General features: G+C 36.8%; 1 protein-coding gene across 3 annotated transcripts in view; it reads right to left on the minus strand.

The window, feature by feature from the left end:
* Positions 1-343: 343 nt before the first annotated feature.
* Positions 344-15,980, minus strand: part of SLAIN2 (SLAIN motif family member 2) — a 70,039-nt gene continuing 54,402 nt past the window's right edge. For all 3 annotated transcript variants that reach the window (XM_007539689.2, XM_060188076.1, XM_016184906.2), the window contains 2 exons: positions 5,687-6,005; positions 344-3,385 (listed from right to left, as the gene is read on the minus strand). In XM_007539689.2, coding sequence (XP_007539751.1) covers positions 3,319-3,385; positions 5,687-6,005 — 386 coding nt within the window. In that variant the 3' untranslated portion in view covers positions 344-3,318. The remainder of the gene's footprint in view (positions 3,386-5,686; positions 6,006-15,980) is intronic.

Raw genomic sequence — 15,980 nt, forward strand, 5'->3', positions numbered from 1 at the left:
CCTACTAACTTTCCTTTGTAAACTTTTACACTGTAAGTTTTTACTTCTTTTACATGTGTCAGCGTTTCCTAGCTGGTTATCAATTCAAAGCAGGTGAAAAGTTTCAGGAACATATAAATTAAGAGTAAACTAAAGTTTATGCCATGTAAAAACCATGTATGAAATAACTAGGGCAGAGAGAATATCCTATAATATGTCCCGGGGTCCCATGAAGATTAAGTTTGTTATGGCAACATGATTTGGGTTTGTGTTAAACAGAGAAACCAACTGAGAAATTTATTAAAACCAAGCATAGGAGACTCTTACCATATTCAGAAATTAATGAAACACTTAAAAACAAATATAAATTTAATAATAAACATTACGGTCAGGCTGTTTATTAAGGAGGCAACCACACATACAAGTTCAGCTATATAAATGTTTGCAAATCAAACTTCATGTGATCTAAAAGGACCGTGCGTAATGTCAAAAATGGACACCTGTACAGTCAATAAAAAGTTAATTTAAACATACATTGTCTAGATCATTCTAGAGTTATATAAACATCTGGGGCCACATATGTATCTCATTTCCTTTTAAGAAAACTTTTTTTTTTTTATAAAAGTGATGTACTGTGATAATTTTAAAAAGTATATGACAATTATGAATGGTCCCCAGTTTTACAAAATGTGATTTCCAGGGTATGAAAACTGAAAAAAGTCAACTCCTCAGAGAGTGTTTTATATTATACAAACAAGTTTGTAGAAAAATGATCCAGCAAATGCTCGAGTTAAGAATATTTATATTTTTCCAATTCTTTACACTTTTATTAACACACTTACAAAAAATAACATTCAAACACTGAGAAAATTAAATAACTTTGGAAGCAGAACTCATAGTTTTCTGCTTACATATAAGTGACAATTCTGGGTTGTTGGCACGAAAAAATAATCAACATTCATAAAACCCTTACTATATTAAACATAAGTTAAAATCATAGGCACTAGTTTATCAAATCCACATTTCTTCTGAAAGACTAACCACAGTGAACCCTTAGGTTTTCCTAAAGAGAAAAATGGATAATACACAAAGGCGTTCTATTAATATTAAAAAGGCAATTTTTCTCTTTAGGAAACTGAAAGTCAATAGTCTGTGGTAGAAGTACAACAGCTGGTAAAATAATAATTTACCCAACTCAGATCCAAATAGGTTTTTAACAAGTGATGAAATATTTTAATTAAAAAAAATAGACATTTTTTTCTGATGCAGTCATTTAAAAACAAAATGAAATAACCTGAATACTCCTTTTGAGATGGATAATCTAACTTAAAATAATGGATATTTCATAATAGAGTTAAAATTCCTTTTAATTACTAGAATGCAGCATATTTCTCTTTGCAATGTTGCACTGAAAACTGAGACCTATTTTGCTTTCTGTATATGTGGTTTTAATTTAAAAAGACAGTGGCTAGTTCTTTCTTTTATTTAGATTTTTACATGAGATACTCCCTACCCAAAGCAGATGCTTTATCTTCTTCTGAAAAGCAACATTTTTAAGTTCAGCATCATGTGGAATTCTGGTGCCATCCTTTCCTGACCCACCCCATTGCCCTCAAATTCAAGAATAAATTTCTTCCTTGCATTACACACTGAAACACCATAGCACTGGCAGTTTAAACCTCTAGCTTTTGCTTGTGCTAACTGAATGATTTCCTATAAATTTCAAGCTAATAAGACTACCCTGGTGTCAGCGGTGGCAGAATAGGGATCTTGGCTTCATGATTTACCATTATTGCAACCTGTCAACTCAATGTTGTCCTATAGAACATGCCTCCCATTTCTCTCAATTTCTTTTGCCAAGTTACAGAATGTGTTTGACTAACAGGAAATGAACTTAAGTTCAAATCTTCAAAACTCTTATGTGATCCCATTTCCAACATTTTAGAGTTGTTCAAATTTAAGTATTTAAAAAGACACTTCATTATCAAAATTCAGAAGCCTGCTACAAAAGAGTTTCAGTCTGGTAATAATTTGATTAAAACCAAAATAAGTAATCTTTAGGGTGTACACAAGAATTATTAGATTAAAAAAAAAAAGAATTATTAGATAGCAAATATTTAACAAGTTTGAGACATATGTGGCAGGTTTCATTTGTTACCAAAAATGGAAAAATTAATGTAAGGCAGAAAGAACCGAAGTCAAAAGGGGACAGTATTTTCAAGAATGTTTCATACAGTTTCAGTTTAAAGTGAATCAACATAGATAGGATCCAGCAGGCTATTTTTCCTACCTCATAGTAAACCGTTTCTCAGCTAGTAGCAAGAATATGACTGTCAATACCAGAGATTTCTATAAGTTAAATGCATAGATTTTTCCCCCCTCTCATTATGGTTTTGTTCCAGGTTGTAAGCACTGAGGTGGTATGTTTATATCAAGAATATAGACACATACTACTTGCTCTTTTAATGGAAACCTGCTAATAAGATCTCATGGCTCTGTAACAGATAACAGCATGTGAAGAAGTAGGCTTCAATAGCAAAGGTTATCTTTCCTGAGCCAGAAGCTATAAAGTTTAGAAAGATTGTACAACTGATAGTAAGCCCTTTTGGCAATCACAACAAACACACAGAAGTCCGGATGTGTCAATGCAACGTGATGGATGCAAGCTGTAACACTATCTGGTGGTGGTCATAGGTGAGCTACATCCAAATTTAAGATTAAACAGAATGACAAAATTTCTAGTAAATCTGCAAAAACAATTTATAGAATTCTCCCAAATTTAGGCGTCACGTTTTAAATCTCTAGTCCGAATTCCTTCCCATTCCCATTCCCATCCATCTCAATCTAGCTTTTTGGAGTACTAGTAAAACTAATTTTAGATAGTCAGAATATTAGTTCTCATTAATATTTATTGTTACTATTTGTACAATAAATTAGATTGAGTGAGAAGTTTTGGATAGCTTAAATTCACCCTTTACTTGTGTACAAAGGTACTCTCTCATTCACAAATGGGTATTTCTCTTTGGCATCCATTAGCTTTTTGCCCAGATATTGGCCTCTATCAATTTTTTTTTTAAATCAATTTAGCTTCTATAAAGCAAAAACTAAAAGTGATTCCATGAAGAGTGATTGTATGATTACCAAACACATCTGATGTTAAATGTCATTAAAGTGCTGCTTGATCATCTCTGTCAGTTTGTGCTAATTAAGACAGAGAGGGCTGGGATTTTATAAACCCCAAGAGTCTTATCTGAACAGTCTGCATATAAAAAGTTGCCTTTTTTCTTGGTGAAGGGGTATCCATGAAGCTGTGGACCTCTGCATTCCTGACTTTGCTGGTCAGTAACATCCATCTTTCCAACTGTCATCTTTCATGCTGCCATAGGTTTTAGGAGCTGGCAAGGATCTGAAATAAAACAATTTTACAGTGATTTGCAAGGCTTTATAAAACATTACCATCCTATCACCTACACATATTAACCTTTTTTGCAGCTGGCACTACAACCTAATGAAGGATGTTCCAGAGGACTTACTGAGATCACAACTGTAAAATCAAGTATTACTACTATGCCACACTTAAATTAAATGTCTACAGCTTTCAAGTCTGCTGGATGTCAGGTGATTTTACTAACCTCTTTTTTGGTAAGTGAGCCACTGGAGTAAAAGAAAGAAATAGATCACCTCAACTTTTCCAAACATGGATACGTAACCTTAGTATTAATTTAGTGAGGGACAGAATGATAAGTGGTAGAGGCTTTTGTCACCATCATTAGTGATGTAAAATGAGAACTAGTACATAAAAGAACTTTGAAATTTTATTTATTTATTCTTATTGCCGCCATGGTTATTGCTGGGGCTCAGTGGTGGTAATAATATAAATCCACCACTCTTAGTGGCCATTTTTTTCTTTTTCTGGCTTATTTCTGTTTTTTTTTTGTTGTTGTTAGATAGGACAGAGAGAAATTGAGAGAGGATGGGGAGATTGAGAGAGGGAGAGAAAGTCAGGCACCTGCAGACCTGCTTCACTACTCATGAAGTGTACCTTCTGCAGGTGGGGAACAGGGGCTCAAAGCCAGGTCCTTGTGCTTGGTAATAATATGTATGGTTAAACAGGTGTGCCACTGTCTGTCCCCCCAAATTTTATTTATTTATTGGATAGAGACAGAGAAATTTTGAGGAAAGGGGGAAGTAGAGAGGGAAAGAGACACTCAGTACTGCTTCACCACTTGTTATATTTCCCCCCTGCAGATGGGGACTGGGAGCTTGAACCTGGGTCCTCGTGCATTGTAACATGTTTGCTTGTAGCTGGGTGGTGGCAAACCTGGTTAGTGCATGTGTTACCATGCCCATGGAGCTGGGTTCAAGGCCGCAGTCTCCATCTTCATGAGCAGTAAAGCCGTGCTGCAGGTGTTTCTCTGTCACTCCCTCTATATCCCCCTACCCCTCTCAATTTCTCTTAATCTTATCAAAGAATTGAAAAATGTTTGCTCAACTGGTTGCTCACTACTCCTTAGGCAATTTTTTTTTTCCCCTCCAGGGTCATTGCTGGGCTCAGTGCCTGCACCATGAATCCACCGCTCCTGGAGGCCACCCCTTCCTCCCCTTGTTGGCCCGTTGTTGTAGCCTCCCTGTGGTCACCACTACCACCATTGTTGATGTTGTTCATTGCTGGATAGGACAGAGAGAAATGGAGAGAGGAGGGGAAGACAGAGAGGTGGAGAGAAAGACAGACACTTGCAGACCCGCTTCACCGCCTGTGAAGCGACTCCCCTGCAGGTGGGGAGCCGGGGGCTTGAACCGGGATCCCTACGACCGTCCTTGTGCTTTGTACCACATGTGCTTAACTCACTGCGCCACCGTCCGACCCCTGCCTTAGGCAATTTTTAAAACCTAATTTAATCTTCACAGTCTCCTCTGAAAAATAAAAAGCAGTACCTACACAATAATGCTGTTGTAAAAATCTAAGTATAAATTATTTAGTACAGCATATCAGAAATCTTTTGTACTCTACTACAGAATTCAGAAATATAATTGTGTATCTTAGAATAAAAGAAGTTTTTCCTGCAAATAAATATTTTTAGTATAATTACATTTCACATTTAAGTTTAATGACAGTATTAATCATATTCATGACAGGTGAAGATTACAAATGCATTGTTCACAACTTAACTGGACTCAGATTCACCTGAACATTAAACAAATAAAAAGCACAGATTTTGGGCTGTATACCAGATCTATCAGTGTGTCAAACTTTGGTTTCTATACATATATAAGGCTCACGAAAGAATCCAAATCTGGGCAAAGTTTGAAAACCAGCCTCCGGAATTATATTCAGACTCAGCATCTACATGTTTTATTTTAAATTTCACTCTGGGCTGAAAGCACTCTTACTGAATGGCCTTATATTCAAAATAACCAAAAATAATGACCTAATTTGAGTGCTTTATGTTTTTTTTTTCCTAAGTCTATGATATATGTTTACTCATGTTAAGTGAGCAAATTTAACCTGAACTAAAATAGTATAATATCCCAGTATCCCAAGTGAGAATGTCTTTAAAACAATGTTTTACTGTAGTTATAGCTGAGATTCTAATAGTAACCCACTATGTTCCCTAAGTGCATTACCAAATTAAAGACATGATGGCAATTCCTGTCTACCCACTTTCCTATGCTCAAGAATGCTGAAACACAGTATTTTGCCACTTACCTGCGAACAGGCTGTGCAAGTTTGCTGCGAGGCACTGGTATACCCCCAGCAGAAGGGGCACTGGGTCTGGGTAAGCCACTTCTCACCGAGGTCGTCCCTGCAGGTCTGGTTAGAGTGGTGCTATTGATATTGCTGGGAGGATTTGCTGAAACTGTGTTCTGAACCATGGGAGGTCCAGGTGAGGAGGTGGTTTGTGTGAACTGTATTGTTTCTTGGCTACCAGAAGAACCAGAGCCGTGGTTACTAAATGCTTTTACTGGCTGCCGGAGAGCCAAAGGAGATGGTGCTGCAGGAGGGCGGAATTTGCCTGGAGAAGGTACTGCAGGATGGCAAAGAAAAATCAATGAGTTTGGTGGAAATCAAGTCCAAGTGCAATCACTGTTTCACATCTCACTTAATGACCAAGTGCCAAGATAACTGCATTCAAAGCCTCAACTCAGAAATGCAAGGAATAAATTTTCTGTGCTAATGAAAGAGGTTGACCATAAGGCCTTAGGTTAGGAGCTAGCTGTTCACTTGCTGAAACACACTCTGGGTCATGTGTGAGGACTCAGGTTTGAATTCCAGCACCACAAAGAAACACAATGGGTGGCACCAGAGTTGGCTCTACAGATAATGGAGCAATGCTGTTGTCTCTCCTGTCTACTGGAAATAAAAACAATGAAAATTTGGCCTGGGAGCAGCATAATCACACAGGCAGGCAGGCAGGCAGGCAGGCAGGCAGGCAGGCAGGCAGGCAGGAAGGAAGGAAGGAAGGAAAAGGAAGGAGGGAGGGAAGGAGGAAGAGAGATGGATGGAAGGAAGGCAGGAAGGAAGAAATGGGCTAAATGCTGGTTCTAAAAATCCAAAAATTTACTTAGGAGAATGTCAACTATCTTTGACAACAGCTGAGCCTACTAGGAATACATAAGACTAGAAGAGAAAAGGCACTATAGGACTTGATTTCATGTGAAACTAACTAGAACTATATTCTAGAACCGGAAGGGAGGAAAAGCCTACTGACAAAATTTAAAATACACTTTCCCTTAAAATGTTCCTGGTACTATGAAAACATATGTATCTGGTGGGTATAGCTTCAATGCCATTGAGACCTATAGTACAAGTTAAACTTCAGACTTAAAGAACTGCTTCAATTGTTATGCTTCATTTACTAAGCAGAAAAGTTGTAAATCCAGGAGCATATTAAGATGTATTTGAATTTACATGATAAAGATGGTACATTGCTCTGGGAAGTCAATTATTTACTATAAGACTGCTAAAAAAGTCATAACATGTTTTTCTTTTTAAAGACTGGTTTCTTCTTTTTTTTTTTTTTTACTTTACTCATTTTATTTGATAAAACAGAGAGGAAGGGGAAGACAGAGAAGGAGAGAAAGACACCTATATTCCTGCTTCACTCATGAAGAATCCCCCTGCAGGTGGGGACTAGGGGTTTGAACCTGGGTCCCTGTGCAGAGTAATATGTGCACTTGACCAGGTGCACCACCACCTGGCTCCTTATTTTTCTATGCAAAAATGCACCTTGACTTTTAGAAAAATCCAATAAATTTTAAGTTAATATATGCTTATATTAAAATAAGTATTGATACATGGAAGAATAAAATGTATAATTTGCATTAAATTTTAAGTAAAAAAGTTTAGATAAATTATATTATATTATTATAGCTGTCCTTTTGCATTTCATTCAAATCTGGGGGTACACATTCATCAATCCCTGTTAGAATAAATCATCTTCGAAAGGGTGTTAGTCTTAGGGGTTTTTTTCCCCCTTTCCAAATGTCCATGGATGGCTACAATGTAAATAAAAGTTATATTAATATATATTAATCTAACAAAGAACTCCAGTGTGAAAGTTAGAATAAAGGAGACAAAGGGTAAAGGAAGGGAGAGCAGATGGGAAGGTGTAAGGGAAGAGACATATCAGAAGCATAAAGATACTTGTATAAGGGTAGATAACATAATGGTTATGCAAAGACTCTCATGCCTGAGGGTCCAAAGTCCCAGGCTCAAGTCCCTGCACCACCACCATAAACCAGAACTGAGCAGTGCTCTAGTAAAAAAACAAAACAAACAAAAACAAACAAACAAAAAACAGGTGGTAGCGCACCTGGCTAAGCGTGTTCACAAGTATACACACTACAGTGTGCAAGGATCCAGGTTCAAAGCCCCTGGTCCCATCTAAAGGGGAAAATTTTGTGAGTTGCAGGTGACTCTCTCCCTCTCAATTTCTGTCTCTATCCAATAATAAATACATAAAATTTTTTAACAAAAAAAAAAGTCTTAAAAAAAGAAAAAAGACAAAAACTTAGAAAAAGGAAAACAAACAAATTAAGGTCAAAACAAACAAAAATACAAAAAGCTGGTGTCAACAAAAATTTTAAAAATAAGAAAGATGAAAGAAAGAGTTGGTTCTTTCAAAAGGACAATAAAATTGGTTAAGACTGAGGAAAAAAGGAGAGGGATCACCAACATCAATAATGAAATGGGAGACCCAAAGCCATTAAGAGAACTCTAAGAGTACTATAACCCTACACGCATTTATTTGATAATTAGATGAAAGGGTTCAAGTCCTCAATATACACAGACTATGATGTCATGGATATACTGAATAGCTAAAAGATCACTTAGAAAATTGATTTTATAATTCAAAATGCCTCAAAAAAATTTTACAGAACTAGGTGACTCCACTAGAGAATTCTACCAAATATCTGAAGAATATAAATTGTATGCACTCTCTAACAGAAACAAGGTAAGGTAATATATTACAATTCCCTTTTATGAAGCTAGTTATTACCTTAATACTCACAATAGAAAAAGACACCAGAAATAAAACTATAGACCAATATCCCTCACGACTATAGACTTCTGTAAATATCTAACAAAATATTAGCAATTAGAATCTGTGATGTATTTTTAAAAAATTTATATATTGGGAGGTGGGCTGTAGTGCAGCAGGTTAACCGCAGGTGGCGCAAAGCGCAAGGACTGGCAGAAGGATCCAGGTTTGAGCCCCGGGCTCCCCACCTGCAAGGGAATTGCTTCACAAGTGGTGAAGCAGGTCTGCAGGTGTCTATCTTTCTCTCCCCCTCTCTGTCTGCTCCTCCTCTCTCAATTTCTCTCTGTCCTATCCAATAACGACAACAATAATAACTACAACAATAAAAAACAAGGGCAACAAAAAGGGAATAAATAAATATTAAAAAATTATATATTATGATGAAGTAGCTTTTATTCCAGGATGGAAAGTTGGCTCAATATTTGACAACCAATTTATAATTCATCACATTAACAGGCTAAATAAAAAAACCCACAAGATCCAATCAACTGATGCAAAAAAAGCAGCATGTTAAAAAAATTCAACATATATTTATGACAGAAATCTACAGTAATAGGAATGAAAGAACTTTAGTTTGCTAAGAAGAATTTACAAAAAAAAAAAAAACTATAGCTAACTAATTACGCTTGATGAAAGATTACATTTTCCTTTCTAAGCTCAGAAACAAGGCAAAGATATGTGTTCTCACCACCTTTATGTAACATTACTAGAAATTGTAGCCAGTGCAACAAATAAGAAAAAGAAATAAAAGTGTCTTCACAGAAAGAAATAAAAATAAATCGGGGAGTTGGGCGGTAGCTCAGTAGGTTAAGCGCACATGGCGCAAAGTGCAAAGACCGGCGTAAGGATCCCGGTTAGAGCCCCTGGCTCCCCACCTGCAGGGGAGTCGCTTCACAGGCGGTGAAGCAGGTCTGCAGGCGTCTATCTTTCTCTCCCCCTCTCTGTCTTCCTCTCCTCTCTCCATTTCTCTCTGTCCTATCCAACAACAACAACAACAATAAAAAACCAAGGGCAACAAAAGGGAAAAAAAAAAGAAATAAAAAGAAATCAAACTGTGTCTTCACAGTTGTTTACATACATAGGCTGTCCAAGTACAAAAACTCCTGGAGATAACTGGGCTCGGTAAAATCACAAGGTGGAAGAGTAAGACAAGATCATATTTCTTTATCCCAGCAAAGAATGAATGAAAATCACAACTGAAAAATGCAGTATACCACTTGTATTACTCTCCATAAAAGAAATTTAGAACTTGGACTGGAGTTGGTGTATTGCATGATGGCAGAGGAGGACCTAGAGGGGGTTAAATTGTTATGTGGAAATGTTAGGCATGTACAGACTATTGTATTTTATTGTCAGCTGTAAACCATTAATCTTCCCATAGATAAATTTAAAAAAAATTTAGAAGTATATCTAAAAACACATATCTCAGCAAACATCCTAAGTTAGCCATGGATGTTAAATGAGTAATTATTATCTAAATTTTTCAAAGCCTAAAATATTAAACTGAAAGTTGCATCACAGTTGTGCCTTTCTTAACCAAGAGATATGACTTCTTTCAACCTAGTACAGCTGAATTCTCTGCAAATATTATTTGACAAAGCTACTCAGGAAAGACTCCTAGGCTCTCCTTATTAATCAACTATATTTTTATAGTTAACTACATCTTTATATATTCAAGTATACTAGGTTCTGTTGCCCAAATTATGACAGTAGGTTATAGTCTCTCTTTGCTTATTTATTTGTTTTGTCCACCAGGGTTATCACTAGGGCTTGGTATGTGTGCAGTGACTCCACTACTATCAATGGCCTTTTTAAAAAAATCATTTTTCTTTCTTTGTTAGAGGGTGAGAGACAGACCGGGGGGGGGGGGGGAGGGGGAGGGAGAGGGAGAGGGAGAGGGAAAGGAAGACAGAGGGAGGAAGAGCGTGTGAGAGTCCTGTAGTACTGCTCCACTGCTCATGAAACTTCGCCTTTGCAGGTGAGGAACAGGGACTTGAACCCGTGTCCTTGTGCATGGTACCATGGCCCACCACCATTCAACCCCTCTTTGCTCATTTAAAAAGTAGCTAGTTATTAGTGACACAAAGGGGGAAGGAGAATGAAAGTATAATGCTAGCACATGCAATGATGGGAATCATAATCAGGAGTATAATGCTAGCACATGCAATGATGGGAATCATAATCAGGATTTCATGATTATAACCACAGCACTGCAGCCACCTGTGATCTCCTGGGCTGCTCTTTGCACATTTTGAAGACCGAAAATTAGACTTGAATCAAGATATAAACTGGAGGGATCATATCTGCCCTGAGTAATAATTAGAACTCTATTTATAAAACTGACTGACTATGACTAACAATGCTAACCTTGGTGTCTAAGTAATATCTAAAATGGAACACTGGGTGATATAAAGATCCATATTTATAAATATTAGTTTTTTCTTTTAATATACATTTAATAAAATGTTTTTTCTAAGGTTTAGATAATTAAGGGTTAGATGATTAGCAGGAAATTACAACTTTACAAAAGAAAAAATGAAGTTATATACTGTTTCTAACTTAATAATTATTCAGTGAACACAACGTCTTACAAATAATAACTAGCATGTAACTAGAAAAAAAAAACAAACCCTGGTATTTCCAAGTGGTGATCATCATAGTGATATCTCCACCAAACTATAAATTATATTGTTTAATTAAATATATATATATATATAAGCATCCAAGCTTACATATATAAGCTGTAGTAAAAGGGCACACATTGTCAAATACTGGCCACCATGACTAACAGGGAAGAAACTATTAAATACACATCCCATAGAATTATTTAGCAAATAAAGAACAGGACTAAAATACCTGCCAATTGTCTTTTACTGTATTAAGTTACACCAGTTACTCGCTTGCTTATGCATCATCAATGATACATAACAGATTACTGACCTAATAAGGATTTAGAAATAAAATTATGGTTGCTAAAGATTAAATACATAGTTAAAGAAGCCTTGTTAAAATAAGTTACTAGTGAATTGTTTACACCAAACTTTTCATTGTATAGAGAAAGAAAAGTGCTACCACAGAGGTTGAGCAAATAAAAAAGTCACTTGACACCAAGTCTGATCCCAGACATGCACTCTTACTGGAAACACATACACCCCTGGGAACAGATGTATGAAAGTTTTACCCACTATTTTAATAATAATAAGCCCCTCACTTTATTAGGGGAGTATGATTTACAAGACAGTCTTTGTCATGTATGTATAGTTTATTTTCCAATAATAGGTGTTAGCACACTACACCATCCACCAGTGGGTGATCTTTCTCCACCATAGGACACTGGGTCCTCAAACCCCTCTCATCACTCCCACCTACCTTTTAGAGTTCTTGAATCTGCTGAAATAGAACACAGCTAATAACAGTTTCACCCTGGGTTTTCCTTTTCTTTGTTTCTTAAGTTAGACCTATGAGTACCTCTGATATTCTCTACCATTTTAACTTTCAACTAGATTCATTAGACATAAAAAGGCAGAAGAAACTGCTGTGGATGGACTTTGGTAGTTTCTCTTACATGCTTATAAAGAGATTGTCAGATATGAATATATAACTTACTGGTTACATTTGCAGATTAATCGTCTAGCTTACCCTAGAAAATAACCTACTGTGGTCTGGGAGGTGGTGTAGTGATAAGGCTTTGGACTCTCAAGCATGAGGTCCTGAGTTCAATCCCCGGCAGCACATGTGCCAGAGTGATATCTGGTTCTTTCTCTCTCCTCATATTTTTCTCATTAATAAATAAGTAAAATCTTTAAAAAAATAACCTACTGACCCTTTTCAATATAATCACTTCAACCCCAAGAGTTTTAAAAAGTAAGCCTTTTCTACTGCATTTTTATTCAAGTGAAAAATCACTTCAATTTCAGATTGCCAAAGTTAAGCAAAATATATAAAACAAAGAGTTCGGGAACTATTAATACCCTTTAGTTATTTCTCCAACCTAGTTGTTTTTAAGCACATTGCCATTTGTAAAATCAAAGAATTAGGTATTAAGATATTCAGTGGAGATTTAAGATATTTAGTACAAAAACATGATAAAATGTATGTATGTAGTTGCACATCTGTATGTTCATTATACAGTGTACTAATTTTTGGTTTAACAAATGACCTAAATTATATAGCTGCCATTATAGTATTTCCTAATGATGGAGGAAGTGTCACATTAACATCAAGGAACAGATCCAAGGTGATTCCTGAAAGTCAGTAATGGTGTTGGTATAGCTTATAATTTTCCCCAAATTTCAACTTATAAGAATGATGAAAGTCAAATCAAACCCACAGCTAATAGTTATAATAAAACAAGCTGCTTAGAACATTTTCATGGATCCCCCAAATAAGTGATTATTGACAATTCTAATTCCACATAATATCACCATCTGTGCATAGGAAACAGAGGAGCATCTTAGCATCCCGAGAATTCCAAACTAAACAGAGTGCTCATAGAAAAAACTAGGAACAGCGACTGAAACTGCTATGGATTTGCATCCCCAATAGTGACTGAGTGACTCAATACAAGATGTCTACTGTTAAGGTAAAGGATCCAAAGAGAGCAGAATGGGGATATTACGATATAGGTAAAGAAGAAATCAAAGGATTTTGGGAAATCAAGATTACATCCACTCTAAATGTAAATAAAATTCATGTGACTGATTCTAGAAAAAGCACAAAATGGTCCAACAGATCTACATGTTTGGAGGGAGTGCCAGGAACAGCCTCAGCTGTCTATCCCATTCTTCTAATTTTACATAACTAAATGATGGGAACAGAAACAACTCCTACCAAGTGAACTGCATCTGAAATCTCTATATGGCAGTGGCTGGATTTGAATACAACTCTAATAAAGGAAAAAGTAAAGAGGGGCCAGAGCAAAGGGATAAAAAAGGAAAGGATGTAAGTTCTTGTTCATGAAACAGAATAAATATTTGTGAGCTGAACATGTCAATAAGGTCTTTTACAAACATCGTTTATATGATCTATATTTGAATTTGTCCTGATCTCTGCATTCACTTCTTAAAAACTATTCTTCATTTTCTTCCCCTGACTTGGGAAGGTCGCTAATTGGTTTACTTTCACTTCATTGAATGAAAAATCTCTTTGTCAAAGTAACTTAAGTAGATTACTTCTATGCAGTTTTAAAAACTCACAATGAAGTGGCCAAGAGACAGCTCACCTGGTAGAGGACACATTACCATGCTTGAGAGCCTAGGATCAAATCCCTGGCCACCATATGGGAGCTGCTTGGGAAAGCATCATGAACAATAGTGCTGTGGTGTGTCTGTATTGATCTATCCCCATCTCTCATACTCTTAAAAGAGAGAAAAAAAAAAGTTCACCAGTGGGGTAATCATGCAGGTGGAAGGCTCTAGTGATAATGCTGGCAGGGGATGGGGCAGTGGATCAATGGGAAGAGTGGATAATTTGCACACATGAGGCCACAGGTTCAGTCCTAGGCACCTCAATTAACTATGTGGTGCCCTGGCCTCTTATTATTTTCTTAACCACAGAAAAAAATTGATTTTTATTTACTTATTTATTTTTGCCTCCTGGGTTATCATCACTGGGGCTGGGCTCCTGCACTACGAATCCACTGCTCCTGGAGGCCCATTTTTCCATTTTGTTGGCCCCCCCTTGTTGTTACTGTTATTATCACTGTTGTTGTTGTTGTTGGATAGGACAGAGAGAAATGGAGAGGAGGGGAAGACAGAGAGGAGGAGAGAAAGACAGACACCTGCAGACCTGCTTCACCACTTATGAAGTGACCCCCCCTGCAAGTGGGGAGCCAGGGCTTGAACCAGGATCTTTGTGCGGGTCTTCATGCTTCGCGCCACGTGTGCTTAACCCACTGCACTACTGCCCAGCCCCCAAACTTGATTATTTTCATCAAAGAATGGACTGAAGAAACAAAAATCTTGGTAGTCTAGGAGGTGGCGCCGTGGATAAAGCATTGGACTCTCAAGCATGAGGTCCTGAGTTCAATCATTTGTCATCACATGTACCAGAATAATGCCTGGTTCTTTCTCTTTCTTTCCTCCTATCTTTCTCATGAATGAATAAATAAAATCATTTAAAAAAAAGAAAGAAAGAAAAATCTTGTGAGAAAATACAAAAAGGAATGCAGAGTTTTTCTTTTTTTAGTTTTTCTTGTTATGCTAATTCAACAAATGTTTTTAGCACGTCTTTTTTACCAGACAACATAATCCTTCTCTCCTCATCTTTAAACATCAGTTACTACTAAATGCAGTTAGAACAAAAATTAATAAAAATATTTCCTATTGTTAAAATAACCATCACTGATCTTCCTCGAAAACACTGGGGCGGGTCAGACTTGATTTATGGGACGTCTTACTGTGTAGTCATCTCTTTACTAGACAGGCTTAGCTGTCAAATTATCTACAAAAATATAACTTTGGGGGCTATAAGATAGCTTGTTTGACATGGAGCATGCCCGCCACATACATAGTCTAGGTTTGAGGTCTGGCACCACAGGGAAGCGACGCAACACCAGGGGAAGCTCTGTATGTCAGTGTGTCTCCCCTTTCCTGTCTCTGAAATGAAAATGAAAAAGCTCAAACAGGATCAGTAGAATCACACATGTGCACAGTCCTGGTGTTGTCAAAAGAAAAAGAAAAGAAAGTGGTATTTATCTCCTATCTCATTAAAAAAATCTCAATCAAAATCTAGATAGGAAGAGACATTAGAAAAATTCACTTTTGACTTGGATTCAAGAAGTATTCCTTAATTCAGTTTTATCAGTAACTAAGTTCTTTTTTTTTTCCCTACCAGCGTTATCACGGGGGGCTTGGTGCCTGCATGGTTCCACTATTCTTGTGGGCTATTTTTTTTTCCTGTTTCGTTTTTCTAAAGATTTAAGGTTTAGTTGTTAATCAATGAAAGAGGGAAATAGAGAAACAAGAGTATCACCCTGGTACATACATGGGATGCCAGAGGTTGAAGTTGGGACCTCATGCTTAAGAGCTGAAGACTTATTCTCTCTCTCACCCCACCCCTCTTTTTTTTTTTTTTTTTTTTGTAAAGTATGAGAGCTGTGTAAGGACCCAGGTTCAAGTCCCCAGTTTCTATCTGCAGGAGAAAGCTTCATAAGTGGTGAAGCAGTGCTATAGGTAACCCTGTCTTTCTTTCCCTTTCTTGTATTTTAAACCTTATTGCTAAACTTGTCCATTTTTCAGCACTTACACTGTAAAATGATCATCACCGAGGCATAATACCAACCAGAAAACACACATCAATTTGAGTAAGGGGCTAAGTTAAATAGGAGATGAAACAAAATAGAACACAAATGCATATACATTTCTCTACTACGTCAACTAGACAATGAAAGGCAACAAGAATTCTGACTGGAATTTCTTGTAATCTTATCACAGACAGTAGGTACTTTGGTGGGTTGGA

Source organism: Erinaceus europaeus, chromosome 3 (genome assembly GCF_950295315.1).
Source record: "Erinaceus europaeus chromosome 3, mEriEur2.1, whole genome shotgun sequence".
NCBI lineage: Eukaryota > Metazoa > Chordata > Mammalia > Eulipotyphla > Erinaceidae > Erinaceus > Erinaceus europaeus.